The sequence below is a fragment of the Lithobates pipiens genome, unplaced genomic scaffold (assembly GCF_037356315.1).
Source record: "Lithobates pipiens isolate NorthernLeopardFrog02 unplaced genomic scaffold, aLitPip1_a1.2 Scaffold_28, whole genome shotgun sequence".
NCBI classification, from domain to species: Eukaryota; Metazoa; Chordata; class Amphibia; order Anura; family Ranidae; genus Lithobates; species Lithobates pipiens.
The window spans coordinates 170878720-170895880 of NW_027507789.1; the positions used below are offsets into that span (position 1 = coordinate 170878720).

The window sequence follows — 17161 nt, forward strand, 5'->3', positions numbered from 1 at the left end:
ACGTGTCATCAATGCCACTTATCAGTGCCATCTGTCATCAGTGTCACACGTCATCGGTGCCACGTATTAGTGCCATCTGTCATCGGTGTCACGTATTAGTGCCACGTATTAGTGCCATCTGTCATCAGTGCCACGTATTAGTGCAATCTGTCATCAGTGCCACGTATTAGTGCCATGTGTGATCAGTGCTACGTATAAATGCCATCTGTCATCAGTGCCACATATAAGTGCCACCTGTCATCAGTGCCACATATTAGTGCCATCTGTCATCAGTGCCACGTATCAGTGCCATTTGTCATCAGTGCCACCTGTCAGTGCCACGTGCCATCTGTTGTCAGTGTCACGTGTCATCAATGCCACTTATCAGTGCCATCTGTCATCAGTGTCACGCGTCATCGGTGCCACGTATTAGTGCCATCTGTCATCGGTGCCACATATATCGCCACATATCAGTGCCATCTGTCATCAGTGCCACGTATTAGTGCCACGTGTGATCAGTGCTATGTATAAGTGCCATCTGTCATCAGTGCCACGTATAAGTGCCATCTGTCATCAGTGCCACATATTAGTGCCATCTGTCATCAGTGCCACGTATAAGTGTCATCATTGCCACGTATCAGTGCCATCTGTCATCAGTGTCACATGTCATTGTCCTGGTGCTCCAGGGCCTTCAAAAGTGTAATAGGTAGTCAACAAGTTAGGTGTAATTTATGCTCCTAGAACACGTGATGGCGCTCCCTGCATGTTGGGCCTCTCTATGTGGCCAGGCTGTGAAAAAGTCCCACACATGTGGTATTGTAATACTCAGGAGGAGTAGCAAAAACATTTTGGGGGTGTCATTTGTGGTATACACATGCCAATAACCTATTACAATGACAATTTTGTGGAAAAAAAAATAAAAAATCTTAATTTTGCAAAGAATTGTGGGAAAAAAATGACAACATCAAAAAGCTCACCATGCAACTTACTAAATACCTTGGAATGTCTACTTTCCAAAAAGGGGTCATTTGGGGGGTATTTGTACTTTCCTGACTTGTTCGGGTCACAAGAATTGAGATAGACCACCAGTACATCAGATGTGATCAATTTTGTATGATTCGCACCACAGCTTGTAGACTCTCTAACTTTCACAAAGACCAAATCATTTCCACTAATTTGGGTTATTTTTACCAAATATATGTAGCAGTATAAATTTTGGCCAAAATTTATGAAGAAAAATTTATAATTTGCATAATTTTGTCACAGAAACAAAGAAATATGCTTTTTTTTTCAAAATTTTCAGTCTTTTTTTATTTATAGCGCAAAAAATAAAAACCCCAGAGGTGATCAAATACCACCAAAAGAAAGCTCTATCTGTGTGAAAAAAAGGACAAAAAATTCATTTGGGTACAGTGTTGCATGACTGAGTAATTGTCATTCAAAGTGTGAGAGCACTGAAAGCTGAAAATTGGTCTGGGCAGGAAGGGTGTTTAAAGCGGGATTCCACCCTAAAGTGGAACCTCCGCTGATCGGATCCCTCCCCCCCTCCGGTGTCACAATTGACACCTTTCAGGGGGGAGGGGGGTGGAGATACCTGTCAAAGACAGGTATTTTCACCCACTTACGGGCATAGACTCCCGTGGGAGTCTACGCCATTTCCTGCCCTGCCGCGCTGTCTGCTGGGACACACACGGGTCCCAGTGACAGCGCGGAGATTTCCTATTGTGCGGCGCAGCTCGCGCATGCGCAGTAGGGAACCGGGAAGCCGATTCGCTTCACTTCCTGATTCCCTCACCTAGAATGGTGACTGCAGCAGCCGAGAGCCGAGCGATCGATCGGCCTCGGCTGCCGGCATTGCTGGAACCCGGGACAGGTGAGTGTCCATTTATTAAAAGTCAGCAGCTGTAGTATTTATAGCTGCTGGCTTTTAATATTTTTTTTTTTTTGGTGGAATCCCTCTTTAAGTGCCCAGTAAGCAAGTGGTTAACAACTGTGTCACAATCTTGGGGCCCATCTGTCACTGGCTATGGGGTAATATAAAAATCAAGTCAATCTCCTATTTTGCTTTCAGAAATGCAGTGAACATGAATTCCAAAAGAGAGCGGTAAAGTAAAAAAAGTGGTGCAATAGGATAGAGGAAAGAGGAAAAAAATCTTCCTGGCTAAATACCCATCCCTACTGTCTCCCGATTATTAGGCATAAGTAAAGGGCTGCAGATAGTATATCCATGGATTCCAAACCCTCTCAAATGTAGAATGCTTTGGAGTGATTACATTTTTAGAATGGCACAGCAAAAGGTCTTTTAAACACAACTTGGAGGACTACCCACATCATAATAAATTTGCTAGGAAGTTCCATCAAATATAGTTTTGATCATGATATGATAGAGTGAGTTAGGCTATTGTGTACCAAAGATGGGGTACTGTGAGGATCAGCTGGGATCAGATACTGAGGGGAACCTTTATAAAAACAAAAACAACGTTTTCCTGGAGTTGGGCTTTAAATAAAACAGCTGACTTCTGTGTTTCCCACTCTATTTAATACACTATATTTAATAACATAAAGATGCTGTACCAGCTTACACACACCAAACTGCGCCATGGTTTACATATTGCCATACTGGGTCTGGTCGGTGCACCTTCCCGATGTAGTATATAGAACTAAGCACAACTGCCATCTAAACTGGCATGGTTTCTGAAAAATATCTCGTTGTTTAATTTTTTTTTTTTTTATGGGGTCTCCATAATGGTAGCAGTCAGATGCATGTGGAAGCATTAAGAAACCTAAGATCAATGTGCAGCCACTCCTTAGCTTTAGCACTTCTGAGAAGTTCCACCTGTGCTATGATGAAACAGAAGCTTTCTTTGGTGTTTTGTGAATTAACCTTCACTAAAGAATCTTTCTTTGATGTTATGTAAATGAAAGTGGTTGTAAACCCACAAAAAAAAAACCGCAAGACCAGTTGTCCAGGGTTTATTAGATATTGCATATTATATATTCTACTAGACTGGAATTCTTACTTACATTAGGGCATATATACAATATTCCAGAAAATATTCTTGCAACATCCTGTTTCTAATAAGGGAAAGACCTAGATGCATACCATAACTGTTCATCTGTCTTTCATGTATGCATAATGCTGCTTTTCAATCTTCCATAGGTGTGGTGCATATTACAGTGCTGTACAACATTATAATAAATGTGTCACAGCTTCTAGCATGCTGTGATCATTTTCTGGTAATCACACAAATGTCTGTTATATAACTCCCATCAACCACTAAATGAAACGGAATAGAATGTATGTGAATTCCTCATAAAATCTCATAGCTTTTTCTACGCCCCCTTCCCTTTGTATAAAATAAGGCACATGAATGCTAGCAATTCTACTAAACTTCCCTGGGAAGCTATAGTTGAGTGTGATACTTAGAGGATCATCAATATGAGCCACTGTATCAAGTCCACTCATTCTTCAACTGGACCTATGAAGGTAGCCTGTCACAACATTTCTAGCCATACCTCAACTTTACACCACAAGGTCCATCATGGGGATTCTCATAAAATAGGCCATCATGAAACAACTCATTCTTCCCTTCATGGGGGATTCCATAAAGGACATCATGTAAACTCCCACTTGTCCCATCGTGGAGGTCACTACAGAACTCCAAGTGTTCACGGAGGCTCTGGAGGAAAAGGCATCTCTATTTCCAAACACACTTCTATTGGTCATGGATTTGGCTTTGGAAATGCTCACAATCACAGCAGCCATCATAGCTTTGGCGGTCACAGTGGTTGGAAGGCAGAGGGCCTTTTTGCTGTAAATGAAAAAGAAACAATGCAATGTCTAAACGACCGTTTGGCTTCCTACTTGGAGAAGGTTCGGTCTCTGGAACAGGAAAATTCTCAGCTAGAGAAGAATATTCGAGAGTGGTATGACAGAAACCAGCCCAGCACTTTCCCTGATTTCAGTTGCTTCTTTAGGACCATTCAGGAGCTTCAAGGCCAGGTAAGTCGGAACCTATTCACATCTCTGTACTTCAAGGGCTGGAATTTGTTTTTGATGCTGTTTCATAGGTATAATGTATTCACATGAAACCACACCAAAATTGCAGCATGCAGGATTTATTTTTTTAATAGTTCCCACACTAACAGGTGTGAACTATGGGGAAACCAAAGTACTAACATTTACATCAGAAACTATTTTAGGATACAGGCATACCCCACTTTTAAGTACACAATGGGGTTTATTTACTATCGCAGGAAAGCGCAAAATCAGGCTCACTGCTGCATAGAAACAAACAAGCTTCTAACCCCAGCTTGTTCAATTAAGCTTTGGTAATAAAACCTGGAAGCTCGTTGGTCTCTATGCTGAAGTGAGCCTGATTTTGCACTTTCCAGCTTTAGTAAATAAACCCCATTGTGTACAAAGTGGGGTATGCCTGTATATCTTTTTTTAAGCAAGTTCATAATAAACTCAATTAAAAAACATTACAGTGTTAAAAAAAATTGCATTGGTGTATAGGGGCAGCCAAACCACTTATCCAGCCTATGCATCTGCACAGTGGCTATCTGGTTGGACTTAAGGGCAATATTATGGGTCGACCGAGTGCTGGTACTCACGCACACTGTCATGTAGACATGGACAGGGGGGCAGCAGAAGACATTCTTAATGATTCTCCAACTTTTCTACAAGTTTAGAAAATTGTAAAGTTTAAGTGGTATTGGGTAGTGATCATCTCTATTTCCGTTTGAGCAGAATAATACAGAATGCTTCTTGATTTTCGCTTGACACCAATTAGATTATAAATGAAGAGGACCTTCTTTGCATGACCTCAGTTAAATATTAAGTTGCATACTCTTCTTAGCTATCTATATTATCTATGTATCTATGTATCTATCTATCTATCTATCTATGTAAGAACATACTTTGTTGTTTACTTTTTCCACTACTGTAGATACGGTAAGGAATTCATCTGCTTCAATGCATTACAGAAAACAACTAAATTGGCCTCTCAAGCACTAAAAAGCAAATCCATATCATGTTAATAATAATTTGAATCAAGAAGAGCAAAGTTAAGCTAATTTTAACACCATTTACTGTTGCATCCAAGGAAGCTGCACTCTCAGTTTAAAACACATTGAAAAATGTTGCTTTATACTAGATAGATAGACAGACAGTCAGACAGACAGACTTTGAAAGCATGCATTCTTTATATCACTAACTAAATGTTTCCTTTCTATTTAGATATCTTCTGCCACTATAGAAAATGCAAGGATGGTGCTGCAAATCGACAATGCCCGACTGGCTTCAGATGACTTCAAGAACAAGTATGACTTCTAACTTTTTAAATAAACAGTAGTTTAGAAGCAATATTTTGAAGAAATATTTGTCCTCTTGGTTTTTGAGTATTAGTAAAATCTTACAGCATCATGCATAACTATTTTTACAGAGAGTACTTCCAAAATAAATTTCTTACATTTTTTTCCTGCAAGGTATGAAATGGAGACGAGGTTGAAGAACAGTGTTGAATCTGATGTGAATGGTCTTCGCCGGGTATTGGAAGAGCTTAACCGGGAGAGATGTGAACTGGAGAGTCAAGTCCAGAACCTGCAGGAAGAACTTCTGCAGATGAAGAGGAGCCATGAGGAGGTAAGTGCTTTTTGGAGTCTGGTGTGAAGAAAACTATTATTAGTAGTTTATTATTAGTATAATTGTAGTCAATGTATTTAGACTTGCTTTTTTAGAGAACCTTGCACTTAGGGCCATTCAGATCAGTGTCTACCTCAGTGGGAGGGGGATTACAGTATTAAAGAGCTTTAAAAGCCAACTTTTGTTAATGTTTTTGATAGACCTGTGAAGAGTTAGTACCATTCAGGTTTTTTTTGCTGTCTGTCTTCTTAGTGAAAATGAAAGGTTGATCACAGGAAAAAAAGACTTTATGTAATATGAATTCAGCTGAACCGTGCTGCTGTCTAATGGCAAAGGATCAGATGCTGAAATGCTGAAAATGAAAGACAAAAAGGGTTTCCAGCGCTCAGGAGGAACTGAAATTAATGGGTAATGGCTGCAATGAACCACATGTATACTCAAAAAAGTTGCTGGCAATGTATTCCAAAGATTAAAACAGTGCAAATCTGAATGACAACATTACCACAAGGCTGTAAGGCTGGCTCAGGCACTGATGAATCACTAGGACCAACTGGGACAACCAACCAAGGGACACCGACCATGGAACGCCACAAGGACACGCCAGCTGCAGTGTGTAGTATTTAGAGCCGGATCCGCCGGCATGAGAAGATGGAGTCACTGACACTGGTGATATGGCTAGGACCAAGCAGCTGACTGTGTCCAGAGCAGAAACTCAAGCCAGAACTGGGGTATCAGAGAAGAAACCAGCCGCGGCTAATGTGGAACAGGGCGTCTCTGTTGTCGTGACTACTGGTTTTGCACACTTATGTGCTTTAGCCACTCTTTCGGCCACTTACCACAGAGTTTCTCCTCTGGAAACAGTCAGCTGCTTGGCTCTATCTACATCGTCAGTGTCAGTGACACCATCTTCCCATGTCGGCAGTTCCGGCTCTACCTACTACAGCTGGTGTGTCCTTGCTGCTTTCCATAGTCGGTGTCCCTTGATTGGTTGCCCCGGTTGATCCTGGTGATCCATCAGTGCCTGAGCCAGCTTTACAGCCTTGTGGTAACGTTGTCATTCAGACTTTTACTTTAAACTTTGGAATAAATTGACAGCAACTTTTTTAAGTGTACATGTGGTTCATTGCAACAATTACCCACCAATGTCAACTCAGTTCCTGAGAGCTGTCAACCCTTTTTGTCTTCTTTTTGAGTAAACTTCCCTTCTACACTAGGACTGAGGAAGGGCTCCAAAGACATTGTTCTAGCTTTAAATTATATTCAAACTTTTATATGAAAGTAATTTGAAAATCTCAATAATGTCAACCGAGCACACATGTGTTAACAGTCAAGATACCTTTGATGTGGATTTTAGGTGATAATGACTACTGCAACATCATGCTTCTATAAGAACACCCCTTTTGTTTTTAAAAAAAACATTTTTAATTTAAATGTTTCAGTAAACATACATCATGTTTGTCAATGTTTAAATCTTAGATGATCTTCTTTTGTTGTGATATTGTCATAATTGTTATTTTTTTATACAGGAGGTCAACTCTCTCAATGCTCAGCTGGGTGCAAGGGTCAATGTGGAAGTGGATGCTGCTCCATCTGTAGACCTGAACAGAGCTTTGTTTGAGATCCGAGAGCAATATGAGAACCTAATGGATAGGAACATGAGAGATGTCGAGAACATGTTCCTTCAAAGGGTAACTGAATTTTAGAAAATAGATTTAAGGCACTTTCAGACTAAGGCGTGGGGGCGTCGGTGGTAAAGTGGCACTAGTTTTAGCTGCACTTTACCGTTTTAGAGGCGCTTTTCAGCCGCTAGCAAAGCACCTCAAAGATGCTGCTTGCAGGACTTCTTTTTAATGTCCCGCAAGCGCACTACTCCAGTGTGTAAGCCCTGGGGCCTTCACATTAGAGTGACAGGACGCTTTGCAGATGCTATTTTTAGTGCTATAGCGCCTGCAAAGCGCCTCAATGGGAAAGTAGCCTTAAGGGAACATGCATGTTGCCCTACTATACACAGTAACATAACAGTCAATATACAGTATCCAGATGTCAACGTATGGAAGAAGTCCATCTAAACCATCTATTTTATCCCTCTGAGAATAGAACACAGGTATTTTACATGCAAGTTGTAAGGCTTTGAGCAAGGATTTGTAAGCCAAATATGTTAGGTTTCTGCTGTATACTGCACCACTTAATAAACTCTGCAGATTATGTATGGATGCCAGCATTGACTTTTTCGAGTATCAAGTGGATGGCGCTGACAGGAGCCCAGCTGATAGTCTAACACTCACTGCATGATGGTAACAGCTAGTGTTAAATATTACAAAAGTTGGGGAGAACATCACAGCAGGGGGATGTAAACACAAAGATGTCAGATAAAATCTCAATACCCAGTGTACCCATTATGCAATCTGTTTGTGTCTGAAAAGCTGAAAGGTGTTGGTCATGATATATATATATATTTATCTATTTATTTATTTTTAAACGTTAAATTGAAAATATAAAATTACGCTCAAACATTCACAGCATTTAGGTTTCAGTTCATCATTTATTTTAATATTTTTTCTATTGTTAGAGCGAAGAGTTGAGCCGTCAGATGGCATCTGGATCTGAACAACTGCAGTCAGTCCAAACTGAAGTCATTGAACTTAGACGGAATGTTCAGACCCTGGAGATTGAGCTACAAAGCCAGCTAAGCATGGTACACTATACTCACAATAGAAAACATTAACCGTTATGCATCCAGTTGGTCTTTGGATGGGGCGGCTGGGTAACATGGCACAACTCCAAGCCACACGATTTCTCATTAGTGATTGTGGTCACTTATTTTTTCCCTTCCCCCTGCTATTTAAGTTTGGGTAGAATTTTAGTTTAATCAAACAAAATAATTTGAGGGTGGGGATTGTATGTTGTGAGGAGTCACATGACTCAGTCAGCATGAAAGCATGAAACCATCTTCCTTATCTCTTGTCTGGTAAACAAGAGATATTAGCTGAAAAATGTGTTCTCTAGATAAAGCAAAAAGGACTCTGCTACATGTAGCACATTTTTTGTTAATTATGTGGAGCCTATATGAAAGGTAATCATTTCAACTGAATGAATGAATGAATGAAATACTTGTATAGCGCACAATGCGAACTGAATCGCTTCTAGGCGCTGTGGCGAGCTATGATCATCTAAGCATAACCATAAGCATCACAAAGTACTACTACAGTCTGTAAAGTCACTTATAAGTAAATACTACTTGAATAATACTGTCTTCACTTATTTTAGAAATCTGCATTGGAGGGAACTCTTGCTGAGACAGAAGCCACTTATGGTGGACAGCTTGCTCAGCTACAATGCATAATCAATAATGTAGAATCTGAGCTGGCCCAGATGCGTGGAGACCTAGAACGTCAGAACCATGAGTACAAAACACTAATGGACCAGAAGACTCACTTGGAAATGGAAATTGCAACATACAAGCGACTGCTAGAAGGTCATGACTCCCAGTAAGTCACAAAAGGCATTTTCATATTTGCACATTAGATATTTAAGAGTGCATTTCACTTTTTGCTAGGTTCCTTTTTATAATCAAGCACAATCATACACATTTTTCAACTACGTATTCTGTGTGACCCATATCTGTTTCTTTCAGTGTTTCTGGACACCACTTCTCAGGAACCAAGGAAGGTAACTGAATAAAACCAAATGAGCTTTACATTTTACCCATTGAATAATCCAAGCCTGACACTTATTTTGACAGTTAAAAGAAAAAAAGATCCAGCATCTGAAGGGTTTGAAATTTTAGATAAAATCTAAACTCCAAGCAGATAACAAATACACAGATTAATTCAGCCCAGTATCCATTATTAGGCAGTCTTTATTAGCCTTTTTAACATGATAAAATTAAATTAACTTCCGGGCTTAGGGAATCCATGATAATAATTACTATATCTACAGCTCATGGTACATTAGTGTGATTGTCATTGGGAAAATGTCCTTACATTTCTGATCAATGGGAAGAATCTGCCTCTTAGAGCACACTAAAAAGATCATTGCAGCCAATGATTACACATCTGAGATGCAGAAATAGCTCATTGCTCAAGGAACCCCTAGCAACTGCTGGAGGAACTCTAGGGTTTCACAGAACCTTGGTTGAGGAAGGCAGCATTAGACCTAATATAAGCACATTGTGTACCCCTGTACAGCAGCATTCAGAATTGGGAGAAACAGCACAATGATCCAATCAGTTGTGCTGCAGTGTTCATGTCCTAACAAGGAACGTGCTGAAAGGAGAAGACAGCAGACTAGCAGAAAGATGAGCTCAACAGTCTGTTGCTAACTTACTGCCAATAGTCTGAGGAGAGACAATACTTCACAGTGTGACTTAACTACAGAAGATACAAAAATGTGTCTTCTGCCCTGACAAAAAAGACTGTGAGGTGTGGCAGAGCTGTGTAAACCTCATAACTGGATTGATATTTTTGAGCAGTTGAACAGCTTTCATATACGTTCATTTTTAGCCTTTGTGTTGGCCATGGATGCTGTTGGTGGTTGTTCCAAAATATTAGAGCAGAAACCATATTTTTTTTGTGTATATAGAGAGACAGAGAAAGAGAGAGAGAGAGAGAGAGAGAGAGAGAGAGAGAGAGAGAGAGAGAGAGAGAGAGAGAGAGAGAGAGAGAGAGAGAGAAACAAACAAGTAGGTTTGCTGCACTTAAAATATTTATTGTAGAAAAAACCTCAATTCATAATCTATTCAGTGTCAAATGCATGAGGTCTTGGGTTCATTTCCCATTGTTTGATTTATTTTCCATTGTTGGGTTAATTTTCCACTGTTGGATTTTTTTTTCAATTGCTGGGTTCATTTTTCACTGTTGGGTTTATTTCCATTGTTGGGTTTATTTTCTTTTGTTGCATTTTTAATAATATGTATTTATTTTGTATTTGTTGCAGTATCCCACCATGCTGTGAAAATCCACCACATTCCAGAACACACTCATCATACCAAGTGTTAGGAACTCTTGGATATAAAGAGTTCCAGTGTTTATATCCCAGGCTATTACTATATCTTGAGTAATTAAATAATCATATCTTACTTGGTGTTGTATGTTAATTCTCTATATCAATGTATGGGCCTTTAACTTCAATAAAATCTATTTCTTTCTCAAGCAAACCAAATGTTGGTTATTTTAATTATTTCCATTTGTCGTTCTAATAATAATTCTAATTATTCTTCTGATAACATTTTATGTAGTAATTGTATATTTAAATTAGTTGGATGACATGCTGTATTTTTAAAAATAAATGCATTATTATATATATTTAAAGAACATGGATTAATAGATGAATGGAAGGCATTGTCTGGTTGACAGTGGCTTTAGATCATAAATTCACACATAAAGTTGACTACACGGTAGATATTAACACTAGAATTATACACAACCTAACCACCAAATGTTTTTATTTTGGCATAAGGCAATTTTCGGGTTAAAGCACATATGGAACAAGTTAATGGAAATGTGCTGTTGAGTAAAGGGAAAGTATACAGTATCTTCAAAGAATAGCTTTCCGATAAGTATACTTTTTTTACAACATCCACATTTTACAAGATTGCTCTTCTATATTTCCGTCATTATAATAAACATAGATATACATAGATTAGCCAACTCATTGGGGTTGATTTACTAAAGGTAACTAGGCTGCACACTTTGTAAGGGAATTTTCCCTTAGCTTAGAGAATGAGCTGAAGCACTGATGACTTCCATCACCCAAGCATGCAAAGTGCATGTTCCCTGAAAGGGTTTGGGAACCCGGGTCCTGCCCCAGGGGACATGTATCAGTGCAAAAAAAGTTTTAAAAACTGACATTTTTTGGGGAGCACCGATTTTAATTACACTTAAAGTGAAAAAAAGAAAAGTGAAATATTCCTTTAAATATTGTGCCTGGGAGGTGTTTAATGTAATGTCTGGTCCCGGCAATATGGATGAAAATCAGTCAGCAAAATGGCATGGGTACACACCCCCCGCCCATTACCAGCCCCTTTGGGTCGTGTACGGATATTAAGTGGAACCCCATACCCAAATTAAAAAAAGGAAAGGCGTGGGGCCCTCAGGCCCTATATACTCAGAACAGCAGTATACAGGCGGTGCAAACAAGACAGGGACTGTGTAGGTTTGTTGTTAAGTAGAATCTGTTTGTAATTTTGAACTGATACATTTTTTACAAGTGTGGCTCCAGTCAAAAAATCTATTTTTAAGCTTTTTGGAAAACATAGGGAAGGCTTATCACCCCTGTAACATTTTTTTTTGCTGTCTGTGCACCTCTTCAGAAGATTTCACCTCTTTTTCTGTCCCAATGACAAATGTTTTTTGAAAATGTGGGTTTTTTAGTAAAACAAGGATTTGGGTAAAGCATCAGTGGAGAGGAGATTTCCCATATCAACTCTTACAGGAGAGAATTTCCCTTCCTAGGGGTAGATTTCATCTCACTTCCCGTTGTCCCCTTCCATTTGCAAGTAGGAGACGTTTGTAAGTTGGATGTTTAAAAGTAGGGGCCTGCCCTATATGCTCTGCAGAAATTTGGGCCTAAGGTGTTGGTGTTGCCACAATACTGTAAGCCCTCAAAGTGAATCTTGGTGGGCACTGGAACACCCTGCTGTGAACTATTATATCAAGAATTGTAATTAAATGCCATTGTTGAACAGTGGTAGAAAAATTGGGCCTTTGGTGGTGGTGGTGCTGATGCCATAAGACTGTAAGTCCTCACAGTTACTCTTGGTGGGCACTGGAACACCCTGCTGTGAACTATTATACCAAGAATTGTAATTACATGCCATTGTTGAACAGTGGTAGAAAAATTGGGCCTTTGGTGGTGGTGGTTGTGGTGCTGGTGCCATAAGACTGTAAGTCCTCACAGTTACTCTTGGTGGGCGCAGGAACGGGCGCTGCTGTGAAATATTATATCAAAAATTGTAATTACATGCACCTGTTGAACAGGAGGCATAAAAATTGGGCCTTAGGCACTGGTGCCACAACACTGCAACACCTCACAGAAACTCTAGTTGGAGAGCAGGAATGAGCTCTGCTGCAAAGTATTGGGACAAAAATTGTAATTACACGCCCCTGTTAAACAGGGGCTGAAAAAGTGGGCCTTAGGCACTGGTGTTGGTGCCACGACACTACAACCCCTCACAGATACTCTAGCTGGAGCGCAGGAATGAGGCCTGCTGCAAAGTATTGCATCAAAAATTGTAATTACAGGCCCCTGTAAAACAGGGGGTGAAAAATTGGGCCTTAGCCACAGGTGGCGGTGTCCAAAACCAATAATGTTCTTCTAAGCTATCAGCAGGATCATTGAGGAGGAAGAGGATAGTCACTCAGCATAACAGGATAGTCACTCAGCATCAGCATAGGCAGTCTTGAAGGGATCTGACATTTCAAAAAAAATTATTCGGTTACAGCTTCAGGTGCTTGGTAGCTGGTGGTGATCCAAGACTGATTCATTTTTATGAAGGTCAGTCGATCAACCGAGTCGGTGGACAGGAACTCCCTGTGATTGGTTACAAAGCCTCCAGCAGCACTGAATGTGCGTTCTGAAAGAACGCTGGATGCAGGACAGGCCAGTAGCTCAATTGCATACTGTGCAAGCTCTGGCCAGTGATCCATCCTCAAGACCCAGTAACCCAGAGGATTTTTGGTGGGAAAGGTGTCCAAGTCTGATTTTGTCCCTAGGTATTTCTGAACCATGTAAATCAGACGCTGGCAATGCAACCTGCAACCTTACCCTTGTAACGTGGATCAAGGAGAGTTGCCAGCCAGTAATGATCCCTCTCTTTGATCTGATGAATACGAGGATCCTTCCGCAGGCGTTGCAGGATCAGGGAGGCCATGCAGCATAGGTTAGCTGAGCATTCGATCCGGAGTCCTCTGAGTCACTAAGGATGACATGATCTGCAGCCACCTCCTCCCAGCTACGTATAAGTCCACGGGTTTCTTGGGACTGTAAATCATACCTAAAATACTGCTGCTGATGCTGAGTGCCAGGCTCCACCTCTATGCTGACACAATCCTCCTCCTCCTCCTCCTCCTCCTCCTCTTCCTGTGTGATCAGCGGACCAGCAGGAACACTGTCTGGATAAAGGGGGCCTTAAGAGGCAAGGAAGTCCTCCTCTTCCTGCCTCTGTTCTGCCTCAAGTGCCCTGTCCATTATTCCATGCAGCATGTGCTCCAACAGGTGGACAAGAGGGACAGTGTCACTGATTCATGCACGGTCACTGCTCACCATCCTCATGGCCTCCTTAAATGGTGACAGGACAGTGCATGCATCGCTAATCATGGCCCATTGGCGTGGGAAAAAAAAACAAGCTCCCCTGACCCTGTCCTGGTGATGTAGTCGCACAGGTACTCATTGATGGCACCGTTGGTTCCGAGGATAAAGCACAGGAAGAGGCCATGGAGGAAGAAGAAGAAGAGGGGGGTGGAGAGAGTGATGTGTCAGAATCACCAGTAGTAGTAGCATTTTGGAGGCATGGTGGCTGAAAAACCTCCAACACTACTGCACCTTGTCCTGCATCCTTCTCAGCTGCCAGAAGATTCACCCAATGCACTGTGAAAGATAGGTAAGACCCCGTCCATGCCTGCTAGACCATGAGTCAGCGGTAATATGCACCTTACCGCTGACCGCCCTGTCCAGCAAAGCCAGGACATTGCCTTCCACATGCCGGTAGAGAACCGGAATCGCCTTCCACATGCCACTGAGGAACCGCACATTACACAAACTCACGGAAGGGAGCAGAGTCTACTAACTGACAAGGCAGCAGTTGAAGTGCTAGCAATTTAGCCAAGCTAGCATTCAACCGCTGGGCATGTGGATGTCTGGGAGTGAACTTCTTTCGACAGTGCAGCAGCTGGGGCAGGGACTCCTCAGGAGGATATGGTGGGGCTAGGGAAGGAATGACTGATGCCATTGAGATAAGGGAAGAGGCCGCGTTGGCAACTGCTTTGCCAGTACCCTGAGCCTGGGTAAGAGAGGATGAGGAGGATGAGGAGGGCTTGGTCATCCACTCTACCAAGTCTTCGGCATGTTGCGGCTCAACACGTCCAGCTGCTGAAATTAAGGACAAGTGTATCCCATGGCTACGTGCTGATGAGGATGCACTGTGTCCACGACCAGCACTGTTGCCTCTAGACACAGAGCCTGCGTGCCCTCTTTTATTGGCTCGTGACTGTCTGCCTCTCCTTGTTGGCCTTCCAGACATACTAATGGCCTGCAGGGAGATGTGGCTGCACTGAGCTGGGACGTATATATTGATTATACTGCAGCTAGTAGAATCAACTGCCTGTAGTATTATTACTATGAGAACACCAGCAATTGTTTTAGCTTTAGGCGTACACTGAGCAGATGGCACAATACACCAACTGTAATTGCTACAGCTGCCTGCCTGTGGTATAGGGTCAGCAGAACACCAGTAATTGGGGTAGCTTTAAGTGCACAGTGTGCAGATGACACAGTACAACGATTGTAATTGCTACAGCTGCCTGTGTTATAGGAACAGCAGAACACCAGCAATTGGGGTAGCTTTAGGTGTACACTGTGCAGATGGCTTTTCCTCAGCGGCACCGCAAACTAAGCAAGCAAACAAGTGTTGAAATTGACACGTGATCTTTTCTCAAACAGATCTAGCAAACTAAACTTTAAAAACACATGGACAAGTGTTATACAGTATATCAACTTGGTACTTAAAGGAGTTGTAAAGACAGAAAGTTTTTGTAAAAAAACATTCTGTGTGTAGCAGCCACCCCAGCACCCCCCAATTACCTACCAGACCTCCTTCTCTCTCCAGCAATGTGCACGATCTACTCAGCTATCCAGTACACTCCTCCTGATTGGCTGAAACAGAGCAGCTGCACTATTGGCTCCACGCAGCTGTCAATCAAAGTCAGTCAGCCAATCAGGGGAACGAGGGGGCAGGGCCAGGTCAGGCTCCATGTCTGAATGGATAGACGGAGCTCTGATTCGACTTGGGTGACAACCTATAGGAAGCTTCTGGCTGAGGGGCCCCCATAGGAGGGAGGGACTAGGAGCAGGATCCGTGAAGAGGAGCATCTGGGCTGCTTTGAGAAGGTAAGTATAACATAAAAAATTAAAAAGTATAACATGTTTATTATTAAAAAAAGGGACAGCTCCCCTCTCTTCACACAGCACACAGGAACAAAGCTGAGGCTGTCAATCACAAGCTGTGTGCTGAAAATCCTTCCCCTGTCACCTTTTTTGTCTTGGTGTCAGGAGAACTTGTCAGAAGTGATTCATGCTGATAACAGAGGAATAAAGCAGAAGAGGGAAATTAAACTTAGTGCTCTCAATTGAGACAAATATACATTATAGAGGGATATGCTTTGTTCATATTTCATTTCTGAGGTTTACAACCACTTCAATTCACATTATTTGCATTTATACTGCATAAAACATCACTAATAACAATTGGAGACATTTGAAACAAAGTAAATTTATTATATTACCTTATAATAGATACATCAGTTTATAGATACATTGTATATATTTGGTTTTTAGTCAACAATACATAATACGTAAAATATAAGTCAAATATACAAGATTTATAAATAATAAAGTCTATATCCCCTCACCTTTGAGTACAGCCTAATTAAGTCCTTTAAACGGTAAGGATAAGTTCATACAAATCTTCCTCACCCTTTTCCCCTCATCTTTCTGAGTAGATGTAACCCAATCTGCCCCCTCAAAGCCCTCAACTTACTTAGATCTCACCACCAGGGCATGTGATGTTTATTTCTCTCGCCAGCTTCCTGGCCCAATGCCCACGCTTTACGCAGTTTGGCCCCATGGACTTCTATGGGGCTGGAAGATGGATTGACTCCTAGTCATCTACCAATCTATAAGACCAAACTGCACACGTGTGGACATCCGGTAAAGAAGCCTGTGCTGCAACAGCGTTATCTAGGTTAGTGGAGACTTTTGAGGGGCTAGGATGTGTTACATCTGCTTAGGGGGTAAAGGGAAAGGATAAGGAAATGTTGTCTTAACAAAGTAATGGTTTGTTGAAAATGTTTGACCTATAGAGGGCTAATATAATATTGGTTAAAGTAATAGGCAGAAGTTATAATAATTATCTATCATTTTAAATTAAAAAAAAGGTTTGGGCTTCCATAGCCATCTTCTGGTTGACAATGACTTTTAGTATTTTAAGTGGAGTAGAAATTGTCATAAAATGATCTGACCTCTGCAGTAATGTCATTACCCCTTTCTAGTCTGCTTGAGCAATGGGTTTTCCACTCGCTTTGACCACCTCATAGTTCAAGCAAACAGAAAAACAATGAGCCATAATTTCTAGCTTTCGTTTGCTCACAATAGAATATTCTCTATGCAATTATCAAAATAACTGACTTTTACCATGGCGTAGATCAGGGCTCTCCAAACTACAGCCTGCAGGACACACCTAGCTACAAGATTTTACCTAGCCCTCAGCAACTACTCCCGTATGTTCTGGGGGGCTCTGATGTGAAAGGGGGGCTCAGATAT

General features: G+C 41.4%; 1 protein-coding gene across 1 annotated transcript; it reads left to right on the forward strand.

Annotated features, from left to right (window-relative positions):
• Positions 1-3354: 3354 nt before the first annotated feature.
• Positions 3355-10786, forward strand: LOC143935800 (keratin, type I cytoskeletal 19-like). Its single transcript, XM_077459909.1, has 8 exons — positions 3355-3982; positions 5222-5304; positions 5470-5626; positions 7153-7314; positions 8196-8321; positions 8894-9114; positions 9261-9295; positions 10562-10786. Exons 1-8 carry the CDS (start codon positions 3419-3421, stop codon positions 10621-10623), a joined length of 1410 nt encoding a protein of 469 aa, XP_077316035.1. The 5' UTR covers positions 3355-3418; the 3' UTR covers positions 10624-10786.
• Positions 10787-17161: the final 6375 nt, after the last annotated feature.

Excerpts from the sequence above, each read along its gene's own strand:
- LOC143935800 (XM_077459909.1), top strand. The coding sequence starts at position 3,419 with ATGAGCCACTGTATCAAGTCCACTCATTCTTCAACTGGACCTATGAAG. Across the intron at positions 5,305-5,469 it reads TCAGATGACTTCAAGAACAA|GTATGAAATGGAGACGAGGT; the intron begins GTATGACTTCTA and ends TTTTCCTGCAAG. Across the intron at positions 9,115-9,260 it reads CTAGAAGGTCATGACTCCCA|TGTTTCTGGACACCACTTCT; the intron begins GTAAGTCACAAA and ends TGTTTCTTTCAG.